Source organism: Tasmannia lanceolata, unplaced genomic scaffold (assembly GCF_043159265.1).
Source record: "Tasmannia lanceolata isolate RefF3 unplaced genomic scaffold, GAP_Taslan_0.1 ptg000003l, whole genome shotgun sequence".
NCBI lineage: Eukaryota > Viridiplantae > Streptophyta > Magnoliopsida > Canellales > Winteraceae > Tasmannia > Tasmannia lanceolata.
In genome coordinates this window covers 63,619,149-63,635,317 of record NW_027518680.1, presented here as the reverse complement: position 1 = coordinate 63,635,317, position 16,169 = coordinate 63,619,149, and the positions used below count along the sequence as shown (strand labels likewise).

Genomic DNA, 16,169 nt, shown 5'->3' with positions numbered 1-16,169 from the left:
CTGGTTACCGATGTCTCCGTCACTATAATCAACTACAAATTTTAATATTCGTTCCCTGAAGTGTATTTTCTTGGGGTTCTACCCCCAATTATCACGAATATAGATGCCATGACCTGTTGGAGATAATTTGATGGGGGAAATAGAAAATAAATGAGATGCGTTAAGGCACGTAATCGCTTTCCTTAAGACGATGTTCGCCCCCACCACTAACGTGCAAAGGGGACTACGAATTTGCCTCCAAGATACAATGAAGCCGGGTTCTTCACCAAATGTTTGATGATGTTCTGCACTAAACGGCACCGAGCCCAAATCACCCTTTGGACTTTTCAAGTATGTGAGACAAAAGTGATTGTTTCTGCAGACTAATAGTACACTTGATGAAAACTTTAAAAAGACAGTAAATAACAAAGTTGTAAAGGCTTTAAGAGAGTGAGAAATGGATTTGGAATCAATGGAATTGGGTTTTCCAGGTGGATTTTTGAACTTTTTCTGATTTGGCCATTTTCTGTTTTACTATAGTGCTTCTGATGACCTTTCTGATTGAAATACACGCCTATAAGATACCTTTCCATAGAGGGTTGAATTCTGACCGTTAGATCGCGCCCATCCGCGATTCTACGATCTAGATCGATCATGGAGTGGCAAATTGTTTGTGTAAAACCTCCGCCAGTCACGACTGATTATCAACCCATGTCTCAAATCGCACCCAATTGGCTTCTGAACGTGTGTTCCAATTGCTCCCCGCGACGATGCGTACGTGCAAACTGCAAATTGCAAAGTACGCCAAAAAGTGCCCACTGCCCATGCCACGTGCGCGTGTGCAGATGGTGCGTCCGAAGTTCTACCCATGACTAAAACCTATTGTGCAACAAAGCAAGAGAGGAAAGTGGGTAAAGCTATTTATGCCCCTTTCCAACTTTCTAAACTTCCCTTTTGGGTCCATCTTTTTGTCTCACAAAGCTTATCTAACATGATCATCCCCTTGGTCGGGTCTATAGTTACTTTCCCGTGTTGGGACTCGGGTAGAACTCACCCTTAAAAGATAGCTGTTAAGGGGAGGGTGCCCAAGTCCTAATAAAGTCCATCCACATCATTTTCCTTTACCAACGTGGGATCTTTACTTTCACATGGAACCCCCAACAATCTCCCCCTCCACGCGGAAGCAATGTGGACAATCTCACCCATCCACGCACGTGCAACATGGGAACTGCGAGATCTTCCTTGAGGAATTTTTCTGTCGTCGGGGGCATACCGGGGTTACCGAGATCTTGCACGAGGGATTTTTCCATCCTTGGAGGTACACTGGGGTAACCACGCCCCGGCTTTGATACCACTTGTTGAGACCTTGGTAGAACTCACCCTTGAAAGCTAGTTGTTAAGGGGAGGGTGCCCAAGTCCTAATAAAGTCCATCCACATCTTTTTACTATACCGATGTGGGATCTTTGCGTTCACGTAGAACCCCAACATCCCGTCATTGTAATCAACACAAATTTTAATCGACAAGTATCTGATTAACCTCTTAATAAAACAACACAAACAAATGCTAGTGCGAGGGATAGAGAATTAAAGAGAAAGGCTCATCTGCGAAGATGAATCAATTACGCCGTATCTTCAGTTCGTGGAGATAAACTACAGCTACTGAAAAAGTTTAAGTACAATGCAGAAAAGTAAAGTAAAGATGAATGTAAATTATGACATGTTTGATTGTGGTTTTGGGACCTCTCCCTTTGATGCAATTGTTCTCTTTTATAGCTTTCATTTGTAACTTTTTACCATTACCCCATATTTTTTGAGAGGGAACTTGTTGTAACTGTCCACTTTCATTTTGAATTTATACGCACACTCATTTGAGAATAATTGTCTGATGTAGTTCGAAACCCTGGAACTGAAGCAAAATTGAGAAAATAAATGAAAAAGGGGCTCGTCGATCATTGTCGCAGGGAATAGAAGACTTCGATCATTGTCGAAGGGGATGAGATTTACTCTGTTTCCGTCGAAGTCGAGTTTCTTAGAACGGAATCAGAAATACTCAAAAGCTAGCATAAAGGCAAACTTTCATTAATCAATCAAAGAAGCCCCTTATAATGCTTTGATGATATCTATTTATAAGAGAAGAAACCCTAAAAGCTATCTTTTGGCCTGTGAAACAACCAATTATTCCAAAAGCTTAAGTTGTTGGAAAAGGCATTTGTTTTTTGAGATGGCAAACAGATAATATTAATAAAAAAGAGGGGGCCCGAGATGGACCACACCCAAAGGTACATGGAACAAGGACAAGAAAACAAAAAAAAAGAATAAAATACAATATCACGGAGGGAGATAATCAAACCACTCCATCTCCGACCGCTCAACCCAACTCCCACCCCTAGCCAGAGCATCCGCCTCCCCATTAACAGATCGCCACAATGATTAAGAACCAAAGATGAACCTAAAAATAGATCATCCATTTCATCAAACAAATGTGAAAATCTCCACGGTGGTGGCGTCTTACCCTTCAACCACCATAATACTATCCAACATTTCTCTATTTAACCTCATCATATCAAAATAGATGGCCTTTACTTCAGCCTCCGAAGCATCACTTATCCCAATAGGGCCGAAATAAGCCCATTCGACAGCGCCACTATCATTATGACATAAGCCGCCAACGCCGGCTGGTCCCGGATTGCCAAAACTCGACCTATCAAAGTTTAATTTAAGCATTCCAAAAGGTGGAGCCTCACATCTCTAATCAATCTGAGGTCTCACCTCCCTACTAAAGCAAACTTCTCTCCAACCCTCCCATAGATCAAAGGCCGATACAAAGCGGAATAATGGAATACATCTTCCCCAAGATATAGATAAGGGAATAACTTTCATATAAAGCCAATGCGGCGATTTGGCAATCCCCTAAAAAACCCTTGAATTCCTCTCTTTCCAAATAACCCACCATATGGCAAGTAAGCAAATTGTAAGCCCAATGGTTTCCACCTTGGCATTCCCATCTTATTTTGATGATTCCAATACACAAGTGATTTATGATCACTAATGTGTTTGATTGTCTAAGTTGTAGATCACATTGGTGCTAAGATAACATTGCTTGGATTAAGGCCAAAGAAGATCTCATTGGACCACATTATGAAGGCCAAAGACATCGGAGATCCAAGACGAATGAAGACTTAAAGAATCGCATTGAAGATCGAAGTCAATTTAGATTGTATAAGATCCAATTTTAATTTAGATTTTTAGAGGCATAATTAAGTTAATCTCACATACCCCTAAAATATATAAGTGATTGTCCTTGTGGTGTTCCAACACTTTGGAACCCTCATAACAATCCCAAGTTGGTGTAATATTGGAAGCCCAAAAACAAGAGTTGAAAATCTGCTGTTGATAGGCTTCTCGGAACTCCGAGAGATTCCTCGAAGCTCCGAGAAATGGTCAAGTAGAAATTTTCTAACTTCTGTTTGTATTCCCGGAACTCCGAGATTTTTTCTCGGAACTCCGAGAACACTATAACGGTCTGATTTATAGCCGTTGGGAATTTTCGCAGGAATTACCACTATGCCCTTGAACGGTCATATTTTGGTTTTCCTATATGTATGGGCATTCTAAACTTCAAGACAAAAAATTTTAACACTCTTAAACTCTACTTGAACATCCCAGGAGTGAATCAAACTTGTTTATGCCTCTCATCCTCTTGAATTAGGATTTGGATCACTAGGCTCAAAGTTGTACATCTTCTACATTTTGTAAACCCTTGTGAGGGATTTTTTATTTCCTTCTTTCTTATCAAGAACTTGTATTCGGGCGAGTGTTCGGAGAAGCGTAGCCCACTCTTCGTGGTGAAGATCGCCACCAAGGTTAAAGGCGGTTGGAATTGTAATCGGCATTGATCTTCGCTGAAGTTAAGAAGATCACATAGTGAAGCCATCAACGAGTTTGGTTGGTGGAGTGGAGTAGGCCTCGCGTTTTGAGGACCGAACCACTTTAAATCTCGGGTGCATTCTCTCTTATCTTCTGCTCTATATTTGCATTTGCACTTTAGATTTAACTTGTATGCTTGAATTTCATTGTTGATCTCTTAATTTCCAAATTAGGTTTGAGTTTTTCAAAAGTCTAAAACTTGTTAGCAACCTAATTTTTCCCTCCTCATAAGTTGCCAAATTCGGGACCACCCTTGGAATTTCACAAATATTCCACAACACTTTACCTTTCCTACTCTAGGGCACAAGGCTCCATTTGTGCAACAAATTTGGAATTGATGATGGAAAGACCCAAAGAATGCCAAACCTTAGGAGGATAGAGCTCCATATCTGGCATGAAAAAGAGTAATGCATGAATAGATGATCCACAGATTCACCATCCTCCTTGCATAGGGGAGAGTGGTCAATAAGCAACATACCACGCTTTCTCAGAAAGTTAATCATTTGAATCCGATCACGACTTACCGCCCATCCAAAGATACAAACCCTAGGTGGGCAATGAAATTTTCATATCTTGGCCGAAACAGAGAATACACCACAAAGCAATAGGCTTTTGTAGAAAGATTTGACAGAGAAGATACCAAAAGATTCTGTGGTCCATATTCTTTTATCTAACCCACTCCTCTTAATGTAGCACTTTCAAGAGTCTGAAGAAAACAAGATGCCGACTCTAACTCCCTATAAAAAAATTCCTTCTAAAGACCGAGCACCAAACTAACCCTCCCCCATTGCGGTTAAAATACTCGCAAACAAAAGCCTCCTTATTAGAAGCAACCCTATAAAGGTCCGGGAATAAGCCCCTGAGAGGCTTCTTAGCACACCACACATCACTCCAGAATTTGATCCTCTCCACCACATAGACCCTAAACCTAATGGACAGATTGAATGAGAAAGACATTTTCAAAATGTCTCGTCACACCGTCAGACCTTGTTTCCTAAATCGATCATTTGAAACCCAAGACCAAGGCAAACTACCATATTTACTCCCAATAACCCTCACCCACAATTGAGAATGCTCCTCTCCAAACCTCCACAACTATTTACCCAACAATGCATAATTAAATTCCCTCACTCTCCTAATTCCCAACCCACCATTCTTCATAGGGAGACAAACTTTTTTCCAACTAACCAGTGGAATACCGTTCTTCTCATCATTCCCTCCCATAAGAATATCCGTTGGATTTGTTCAATCCTAAGAGCAACACTAACACGACACTTGAACAAGGACAAAAAATAAATAGGAATATTAGCCAACATGACCAACACAGGTCTTCCCCCTCTAGAAACAAGATTCTGTTTCCATGACTCCAACCTCTTTTCAATACGTTCAACAATAGGATCCCACAAGGATTTATTGGGTCTTCCAAACCCCAAGGGAAGACCCAAATAAGATGAAGGCAAATGATCCAGCTTGCACCCCAAAATCTTAGCCAAATCCATAGCCTCTTCCGACGGACAATTTAGGGCATACAGTCTGAACTTTTGAAAATTTGACCTTTCTCCAGTAATAAGCTCATAACACCTCAACGATGCTTCCAAGTTTAACACTTGATCTCTCTTCGATTTACAAAAGAGGAGGGTATCATCAGCGAATTGAAGATGAGAGACCTCGACATTCTCACTTCCAATACTGAACCCTTTGAATAGTCCCATCATTCTCCCTTTCATCAACAACCTACTAAGAGTCACTGCCATAATAACAAACAAAAAAGGGGGATAATGGATCTCCCTGCCTAAGTCCCCGAGAAGACTTAAAGAATCCTTTTGGAGACCCATTTATTAGAATGGAAAACTACGTAGAAGACACACAAGCCCTTATCCATGCACGCCATCTACTTCCAAACCTCATTCTAGCTAGCAAATAATCCAAACAATCCCAATCCATCCTATCATAAGCCTTTTCCATATCCAACTTGCACAATATGCCTCCCATACCAAGTCTAAGATACGAATCAATGGCCTCGTTAGCCACTAATGAACAATCTAAAAGTTGTCTTTTTGCAACAACAGCACATTGACAATCTGATATAATAAATGGAAGAACAACCTTCAATCGCTCCGCTAGCACTTTTGCCGGAACTTTATATAAGCAACCCACAAGGCTAATAGGGCAATACTTAGAAATTTTAGTTGCACCAACAACTTTTGGGATAATGGCAATGAAAGTAGCCCTAGTACCTTTGTCCAATGCCAACCCATCATAAAATTCGATAAAAAAGTTCATGACATCCCCTTTAACATACGGCCAACAGGATTGGAAGAATGCAAGGCAAAACCATTTGGAAAAGGCATTATTTAATCATTCATACTTTAACACTCCTATTTATGTGTGGGCCCTCTTTTTTCGGGTTGGCCTACATGTGGCCCATGTGGCCACTCTTTATGGGTTGTCCACCACATGTGGATTTTTAATATCAAGGAGGTTTGAACTCAGGACCTTTTGCTCTGATACCATGTGAAACAACCAATTAAGCTTTTTGAGTAATTGGTTGTTTCACATGTAATGGTCAACCCAAAAGAGGGGCCACATGTGCCACGTGTAGGCCAACCCTAAAAAGAGGTGCCACACGTGAGGGGGAGTGTTAAAGTATAAAAGAATAAATAATGCCATATCTGACAACTTAAGCTTTTGGAGTAATTGGTTGTTTCACAAGGCGAAAGCACTAAATCTCAATCATTTGTCTATCTAAAGTAAACTAAAAACTTAACCTAAAATATAATGGGAAATGATAAATGCGCCCCTTTTCATTACCGCGGACACCCAGGTGCACTTTATCTATGATTGCACAGAGGCAGCTGTACATCACATGGGAAAGATTGAAAGGACTTGATTGCCATCGTACACTACACTTGGTTGTCCCAAGTAATGAAAAGGGATACATTTATTAGTTTCCAATATAAATGCCATCATAAATCCATATCATGCCCATAAAATTGGCCATAACTTCCTCAAATAAAGTCCAAATTATGTGATCTTGGCCTCATTAGATAGGTAATCGAATAACCTTTCTATTGATACCAAAATCAAGTCAAATGGACATGATTTGATGCCTAAAAATTAATTTACAAGTAAGGTGACGAAAATAAAAGTTTAAGAATAAAGGAATTGTTTCATTCCACATGTTCTTCATCTTTTTTGTCCGCATCACTATTGCCTCCATTCTCTAGAAAGATGACAACAGGCATGTAACTGTTTCACCTGACAAATTATCACATGATCTATTTAAGATTAAAAATGAGTGTAAACAATTTTCACCCGTAGCATTTTCACCTCCTTTTGTCTTTTCTTTTCTTTAGTTTCAAGAAAAGGACAAACAGAAGCTAAAGCATAAAACATTAAATGATGCCATCTCTAACAACTTAAGCTTTTTGAGTAGACCAACCCAAAAGAGGGGACACATGTGCCACGTGTAGGCCAACCTTGAAAAAGAGGAGCCACACGTGAGGGGGAATGTTATAGTATAAAAGATTGAATAATGCCGTCTCCACAACTTAATCTTTTGGAGTAATTGGTAGTTTCACAAAAGCAAGAGAAAGATATCAATTCTCAAAAGTTTAGATAGTGTAAACACCAAAAATAAAAAATTCTTTCAATGAAACTTAGAAAATCTTGCAAATATTTGAAAAGATTAAGCTGTGGAGACGGCATTATTTCCTTACCTCTTTAGTAGCCAACCATGCCTTTCTTATTTTCATTCAAAATATCTCCATTTTTAGCAAGTTTTTCTCTTCTTATCTCTATTTCCAAAATAAATTACACAAAATCCAATGGCAAGAGGAATCTTTTCCATTGATTTTCTTGTTCCTTTTAAAGAAAAAAAGTCAACCAGGAGACATCCCCCAATGCCTCTCTCTCTCTCTCCCTATACCAAAAAAAAAAAAAAAAAAACACTCTTTTACATAATCTCTCCTCTTTTACAACAAGACACCATTCTTTTACAAGAGGACAAAAAAGCTCCTCTTTCAAGTATTCTTCTTTTCTCTCTTCCCAAAGCACAATTTCTTTCATTTCCTACAAAGGGCCAATGCTCCTTCTTAGGGCTGCAACTCGGGTCGGGCGGGTCGGGTTTTGGAGAACCCAACCCTACCCGAGAAATATCTCGGGTCGGGTCGGGTCGGGTTTTTTTCCGGAAAACCCACGATTCCCAAACCCGGTCCTACCCATGATAAATCTCGGGTCGGGTTTTTTCACGTTGACGCAAATTTTTAAGGAAAATTCTTGTTTGGCAAGGCAACTCAACTCATACAAGCAGAAATTACACTCACATTACACTTGAATCAAACAATGATGTAATTACACTCACATCACACTTGAATCAAACAATGCTGTAATCAAACAATGTTGTAATTACAATCAAACAATGCTGAATCAAACACTTGAATCAACTCAACTCATAGAAGCAGAAATTACACTCACATACAGTAACAGTGGGTGCGTGGCTTTTCACTTTTAACTTTGGGATAATTACATTTACACCCCCTCTAGTTTCTGACACATCCACTTCCACCCCTATAGTTTAAAACGTGACAGATACACCCCTGTAGTTTCAATTTGTTTAAGGTTTGCCCCCTCAGCTGAAGGTTCGTCCATAGATTGAAGGGTTAGGATGATCCGATGGAGCTGATTTTTTGGGCACACCATATCTATGTCAGGACCCATCAAATGAACGCTTTGGATCATCCAAATAATGTGGGCCCCTACCCGAATCCAAACACTACCAAAAAATCATCCAAATAATGTGGGCCCACATTGTTTGGATGATCCAAAGCGTTCATTTGATGGGTCCTGACATAGTTAGGGTGTGCCAAAAGAATCAGCTCCATCGGATCATCCTAACCCTTCAATCTATGGACAAACCTTCAGCTGAGGGGGCCTACCTTAAACAAATTGAAACTACAAGGGTGTATTTGTCACGTTTTAAACTATAGGGGTGCAAGTGGATGTGTCAGAAACTAGAGGGGGTGTAAATGTAATTATCCCTTTAACTTTTAACTAACAATAGAAAAAAATGTACATACTATAACTTATGTAACTCGGGTCGGGTCGGGTCGGGCCCCTTCAAACCCGGCTCGACCCGAGATTCATGCGGGCTTTTGAATGCTGAACCCGGCTCGACCCGAAACCCATGAAACCTGAACCCGACCCAGGCTATTTTCGGGTCGGGTCAATGCGGGTCGGGTTTTACCCGGCTCGAGTTGCAGCCCTACTCCTTCTTCTATTCTCCCTCATCTCCTCTCAATTTCTTACAAATTCTTCACTTTACCAAATCCTCCACTTTATCATTTTTCTCTCATTTTTCTACAATTTCAAGTTGGGGCAACACAACAATCGCCAATGTCCAACTCGATCTTCACACAGGGCCTTCTATGGCCCACCACATTTCCCCCTCCACTTGCGACGGCTCCGCCATCAACGATCAGAACGAAGAATCACAAAATTGGGGAAGTTCTTAGTCCTTTTATTAATTATCTTTTAGTTATTATTTTATATTTCTCTTATGAATTAATCATATTTTTAAAAAAAATCTTATAAACTAGTCATATTCTCACTTGCACACAAAACCATTTATTAATATTTTTCATTTAAATTTTCTCTTCTCAAGAACCTCCTTACATATGTAATTTATCCCATTTATTTTATAGCACACAGATTTGGTTTACTCACTTGCATGGTATTGAATACCACATATGTTTATTGCTTTTTTTCCACGACTCATTAGTTTTACCTCTCATATCAACTGGGCCAACTCCATTATAATATTCTATACTTTTGAATTCATTTTTCAATCTTTTCTCTTATTCTTTTCTTGCCCCTAACTTTACCCTAACTTTAGTATTCCCTCCATTTCACTTAGTATTTCACATATTCATTTATCAAACCTTTCATTGCAAGCTTTTCTATTGCATTATAATAATCAAAATTACCATGAGAGAACGGTTTCTACACACAAGTGGAGATAAGTTATCTAGACACTAGCTTAAAATACAGTGGAGGGCATATTGTTTGGATGATCCAAACCATTCATTTGATTGGCCCTCACATAGATAGGGTGTCCATAAAAAATCAGCTCCATAGGATCATCCCAACCCTACGATTTGTGGAGGTAAAATGGACGTGTATAAACCTTCACAAATCTGTCCATGTTTTGCCTCCACGGTTCGAAGGGTTAGGATGATCCTATGAAGCTGATTTTTTGGGCACACCCATCAAATGAATGATTTCGATCACCCAAACAATGTGAGCCCCCACTGTATTTTAAGCTAGTGTGTAGATAATTTATCTACACTTGTGTGTAGAAACCGTTTTCTCAATTATCATATGCCGTTTTTATTCATCATTGCTCTTCATTTATTTTTATTTGCATCATGTCATTGAAACGACAAGTATAATAGATCGAGCCATCACTTTTGTTGTTCTCACCTATAATGCTTTCCAAATCAACCTGAAGATCACATTTCACTGGATGACTTTGTATGTTGTTGCCCCAAAGTCTTCTAATTTTTTTTCACATCCATCTACTTTGTGTATTAGACATTCCTCTTAATATTCTGTTATTCTCATGCCCATCTTCTTGGCTACTCCATGTTTTCACATGGGGCATCCAAGAGGGGCATCCTGTGGACGTCTCTTTCCCCTAACCTCGCTCTGTTCAAAACTAACATGTCATTTACTCATGTGTTTACTTCTTTGCCACTTGTTGAATACAACAAGTGACAAAGAGGGGCAATTGTAAATACCAAAAATTAAAAAAATAAAATTTCTTTAAATAAAATTTAGAAACTCTTGCAAATATTTGAAATTATTGTAATATTTACTAAAATGATCTAATTCATTCCATTTAATAAATTACCTACTTAAGCCAAATTCAAAATGTTTCCTTACCTCTTTACTAGCCAACCATGCCTTTCTTATTTTCATTCAAAATATCTCCCTTTTTAGCAAGTTTTTATCTCTTCTTATCTCTATTTCCAAAATAAATTACACAAAATCCAATGGTAAGAGGAATCTTTGCCATTGATATTTTTTTTTCCTTTTAAAGAAAAAAAATCAACCAAGAGACATCCCCCAACGCCTCTCTCTCCTCCCTCTCCATATACCAAAAAAAAAAACAAAAAAAAAACACTCTTTTTCATAATCTCTCCTCTTCTACAACACAAGACACCATTCTTACAAGAGGACAAAAAAGCTCCTCTTCTAAGGACTCTTCTTTTCTCTCTCTTCCCAAGGCACAACTTCTCTCCTTTTCTACAAAAGGGCCAAGGGTCCTTTTTCTATTCTCCCTTATCTCCTCTCAATTTCTTACAAATTCTTCACTCTACCAAATCCTCCACTTTATCATTTTTCTCTCCTCCTTCTACAATTTCAAGTTGGGGCAACGCAACGATCGCCAACGTCCAACTCGATCTTCACACAAGACCTTCTACGGCCCACCACATTTTCCCCTCCACTTGCGACGGCTCCGCGACCAACGATCAGAACGAAGAATCGCAAAATTGGGAAAGTTCTAATTCCTTTATTAATTTTCTTTTAGTTATCATTTTATATTTCTCTTATGAATTAATCATATTTTTTAAAAAATCTTATAAAGTAGTCATATTCTCACTTGCACACAAAACCATGTATTTAATTTTTGTGTTTTCAGATAGTCATATTACGAAAGGCTTCTTACATATGATGTATGTGAAATATGAAGTACAAGTTGTGCCCACTTCTTGCACAACCCAACCCATTTATTTGTTTCAGTCTTGGTATGGAGGCGGCATCAAAATCCATTCCAACCGTTGCTTCTTTCCTTTTTTTTTGCTGCCCATTTAACGGCGACAAATTAGAGGGGCTGAATCGTCTGGTGGGACCCACTTGGACCATCATATCTCACCAAAGTGCATTTATAATAAACGGACTTAATTTGGTGAGATGCTCCAATAGGGGCGCCTTTGAAAATGCAACTTATTGAGATGGTCGAATGGGGGTGCCCTTTGTAGCCAAGGTTTAAAATTTCGGTTTCGGACCTTGAAATTTTGAAATTTCGATCAAAATTTTGAAATTTCGGTCGAAATCTGGTACCAAACCCGAAACTAATATTTTATTCAATATTAAATTTCGGCCAAATTTCGGTGAAATATTAAATTAATATTAAAAAAAAAAAGGTTTTTTGGGTCAAATTTTGGAACAACCGAAATTTCGACCAAAATTCAAAAATTTAGGTCGAAATAAATGAGCGTTTCGGTTTTTACCCATTTCGGTGTCAGTCTCCACCGAAATCCGATTTCGGTCGAAATTTAAAACCATGTTTGTAGTTGCTTTTTTGCAAGGATACCCTTCTGTTTAGCATTGCTCGAAAAATAATATTTGCAAGAGCATACATGATTCCCACAACACGATCTACCCAATCTGACCAAAATTCAATGTTTCACTTGTATTTATGGGCTCCTAAAGGCACCTTATTAAGGTTTTAGAGTCATTCATTTATGATTCGACCAGCTTCAATGTGCTAGACTTGTGGTTCCCGTAACTTCAACAAATTCAATTATGTACATGTGACATGCATGGGTCTACCCGTCGAGCCGTCCAGAGCCCCCCACCCCCCGCGTGTTGTTTTTATATATATTTTCTTCTTTAATATATTTTGTCCACGTGTGTGCTGCAATTTTCTTTGATTTTAGATTTTGTTGCCGTGTATAAAATATTTGCATATATTTAAACAAAATAATGGGCAGTGATAAATCGACCTCCCAAAATGATAAATCGACTCCCCATGTGTCTATCTCTCTCCTCTTTCTCTCTCTAACCCAGAGGAGAGAGAAAGACACATGGGGAGTCGATTTATCATATTTGAGAGTCCATTTATCACTCCCCAAGATAATACTATAGTATATAATATGGGAAAAGGAAATCTAAGAGTTTGCATAGGGAGCCTACCTAATGCAAACTCCCAAAAAATACGGTATAGCCAACACCATAGGATGATCCAAATATTGGGCCCCACTTGTACTTTTCCAGCTGTTATTTTTCATTGGAAAATTATTACCAGGCCACAGAATAATGGGAAATGACATCTGCTCCCCCCCTTCTTTTTTACTTAGTGCAAGCCCCTCTAGTGTATTTGTGACTACACTTTTACACTTGAAGGGGGCAGGGCAGAAGGGGGCGAATATATCATTTCGCCATAATAATTCCTCATATCAGACACCCCTTCCATTCCAATCACCGCACACTCATATTGAATTATAAATGATTGGATAACACCAACTCTAACCACTGGTGCACTGGGGTCCGGTTGGGTTGAGCTTTTGCTAAAAATTGAATAGGAATCAATCTGAACCCGACCTGATTTTAAGGTAAAGCTCAACCGGAACCCACAAAAATCAACCCAAGTTGCACCCCTAATCTCTAACAGCTTAAGCTTTCGGAGTAATTTGGTGTTTCACATGGTATCAGAACTATTGCCTCATGGCAGGTCTTGAGTTCAAAACCAACAGCTCCTTGGTGGATATCCACGTGTACGGCCAACCCAAGAAAGAGGGGCCACCACAAGAGAGGGGGAGTGCTAATTATAAATGATTAAATAACACCAACAGCTTAAGCTAAGCTTTTGGGGTAATTGGTTGTTTAATTCACAACTCCTTCATAGCCTTGCACCTTACATCGTCTACAAATAGCTGAATATTCCGGTCCGATGATCCGTCGGCCACCGCTGCTCTCGCGGCTTCCTTCCATTCCACTGCCTTCTTCCTCAACTCCGCGGCCTTGGGCCCTTCAGTCACCTCTCCAATGCATCTCTCCACCTCCCCCTTGCTAACCATTCCATCCTCATCAGCCCTAACCCTAACTCCCATCTCAAACACATCCACCAACAGCTTCGCATTTGTGGGCTGATCCGTCCACTGTGGGAATGCAATCACTGGCACACCGGTACAAATTGTCTCCAACGTCGAATTCCACCCACAATGTGTTACAAAGCATGCGACTGCTTCATGCAACAAAACCTTTGATTGTGGACACCATGAAACCACTAGCCCTTGTTCTTCAGTTTCTTTCAAAAATCCCGTTGGTAATTCGCCTGACCCGTCTGAAGACGGGTGTTCTGGAGGCTTCGCAGCCCATAAAAATGGCCTTTTACTGTTCTTGAGCCCCCATGCTATGTTCTCCATTTGCTTAGATGAGAGAACAACAATGCTACCAAATGAAACATAGATGACTGAGGAAGGTGGTTTTTTGTCTAGCCAATTGATACAAGCTTCTTCAGCTTTCCACATGTCCATTCTGGAATCGGAGGGAAGATCTTTGCCGAGAAGTATTGAGGGAACAAGAGGGCCAATGGGTCTGATCGGATGAAGATTCTCCATTGATTCTATTGCGTCTTTTTCGAGCTCATAGAAGGAATTACCTGTTGAATTACAAATGATTAAATAACACCGACTCTAACAGTTTAAGCTTTTGGAGTAATTGGTTGTTTCACATGGGATTAGAGCTATTGCCTAACTGATGAATGGGCGTATAAACTCTTATTTGCTGTACGATGGAAATACCGCCCCTCATATTTGATCCAAGAGTGGCATCTTAAAAAGTGTGCTGCTGTTGGATCAATGAGGGCGCCCTTGAAGCTGATTTTTGTAAGGGGAGCCCTTCATTCTATCATTCCTCTAAAAAAACATGTGTAACTCAAAAAGGGTCACATATTACACATATACGGCCACTCCCCCAAAAAAGAGGGGCAAGGAGTAAGGGTGAGTGTTGAAGTAAAAATCTTGTGCCAACATACTTTAAAAACTTGGTAAAAATGAGGGATGGATTAAACTATTTTCACCCGGGATTAGCTAGGGGCCATCCCAGAAAGCATTTTACGGAACCGCTATTGCATGACAGAGCAGCCACATAGGATGAATTAAATTAATAAGACAAAAAGTGAGCCTATATGAATATTCCTACTTTTGCTAGCAATGCTCTAGATTAATTAGATAACAACAACACTAACAACTTAAGCTATTGGAGTAATTAATTAGTTGTTTAACATTACCTAATACCCAGTTCACCTTTTCCAACTCTCGAAATAGCTTTGAGAACAATTTCGGAAAGCCACCGAACGGATTTGAGGGAAGAACAAACGAGGGCAAATCATCTTTCTCCAGCAATGGTAACCCTGGCAAATCTACAGGCTTGTCGGGATTTGTTACCGTTGGGAACTGATTCAAATTGTTGTAAAAACGGTCGTAAATGGAGTAGAGCGAACAAGGTTGAATCCAAAACATGGCACAAGGGATCCCATGTTCTTGGGCAACATCGGCCACCCACGGGACAAAAGGGTTATTAACTATACAAGAGAATTTCCGGCCCTCATTTACGGAGAGAGTTTCAATCAAGCTGGAGAGATTTTTGGGTCCGAATTTCTCGAGCTGTTCGAGGAAGTAATCAATGTTGTTCTTGCGATCGAAGTCGAGACTCATACCGTCCGAGAAGAATTCGAGATGGATTTGGCTGTTTTTTTCTTTCGTTGTAATTTTTGAATCGAGCATTCTTTGGCGAAGGATTTCCGTGGTGGCCAGAGTAACGTGAAGGCCCTTTGAAACTAGTCTATTACCGAGCTTAAGCAAGGGATTTATGTGGCCTTGTGCTGCAAAGGAAACTAGTAGAACATGAACTCCATCTTTATCTCCCATTTTTTTTTGTGAGACTGAGGAAGAGAAGGAGAGGGCCTTATTTGTAGGGTATGGAAGTATAAGCTAACGTAGGCAGTGACGCAAAGTTCACTTGGATTTGGTAGGGAGAATTGTATGCTTGTATCTCCTTTTCTTCTCTTTTTTAATTTAAAAATCTAATGCTCCTCTGATAAAAGAGAAAAAAAAATCTCAATTAGGTGCCCCTTCATCATCTTCTCTCTATTTCTAATTAACAATCCATTCATTTGGGGTCTTAAAAATAGGGGTGCAACTTGGGTCAGGCTCAACCCGATTTTGGCTCGGGTTGGGTTGACATTTTCTCGGGTTGGGTTGGGAAAAGCCAACCCGATTTAATTTAAGGTTGGTTAGGGTTGAGGATTTGGCAACCCGATCTGACCTGAACCCAACCTCTGTTCTCTATTTTTTTCATGATTTTCTTAGGATTATGTTTTTTCCTTGTATTTTTCTGTTTGGTCCTAGAGGAGCCCGGACCCAACCCGAACCCAACCCGACCCGATTTGGAGGCGGGTTGGGTTAGGGTTGAC

General features: G+C 39.8%; 2 protein-coding genes across 2 annotated transcripts; both read right to left on the bottom strand.

Moving 5' to 3' along the window:
* Positions 1-4,274: 4,274 nt before the first annotated feature.
* Positions 4,275-6,190, bottom strand: LOC143870071 (uncharacterized). Its single transcript, XM_077376577.1, has 4 exons — positions 5,803-6,190; positions 5,096-5,654; positions 4,686-4,835; positions 4,275-4,296 (listed from the first exon to the last, which is right to left on the bottom strand). The coding sequence occupies exons 1-4, from the start codon at positions 6,188-6,190 to the stop codon at positions 4,275-4,277; spliced, it is 1,119 nt and encodes a 372-aa protein (XP_077232692.1).
* A 7,168-nt stretch (positions 6,191-13,358) lies between these two features.
* Positions 13,359-15,743, bottom strand: LOC143858427 (UDP-glycosyltransferase 84B2-like). Its single transcript, XM_077369083.1, has 2 exons — positions 14,985-15,743; positions 13,359-14,354 (listed from the first exon to the last, which is right to left on the bottom strand). Exons 1-2 carry the CDS (start codon positions 15,622-15,624, stop codon positions 13,582-13,584), a joined length of 1,413 nt encoding a protein of 470 aa, XP_077225198.1. The 5' UTR covers positions 15,625-15,743; the 3' UTR covers positions 13,359-13,581.
* Positions 15,744-16,169: the final 426 nt, after the last annotated feature.

What these genes read in the sequence shown, in the direction of transcription:
- LOC143870071 (XM_077376577.1), bottom strand. Translation starts at nt 6,190, where the DNA reads ATGAACTTTTTTATCGAATTTTATGATGGGTTGGCATTGGACAAAGGT. An exon ending in AGAAGAACGGTATTCCACTG is followed by an intron (nt 4,836 to 5,095) that starts GTTAGTTGGAAA and finishes TCTGTCCATTAG; the next exon opens with GTTTAGGGTCTATGTGGTGG. An exon ending in TTTAACCGCAATGGGGGAGG is followed by an intron (nt 4,297 to 4,685) that starts GTTAGTTTGGTG and finishes TTTTCATGCCAG; the next exon opens with ATATGGAGCTCTATCCTCCT.
- LOC143858427 (XM_077369083.1), bottom strand. Translation starts at nt 15,624, where the DNA reads ATGGGAGATAAAGATGGAGTTCATGTTCTACTAGTTTCCTTTGCAGCA. An exon ending in AAAGGTGAACTGGGTATTAG is followed by an intron (nt 14,355 to 14,984) that starts GTAATGTTAAAC and finishes GTAATTCAACAG; the next exon opens with GTAATTCCTTCTATGAGCTC.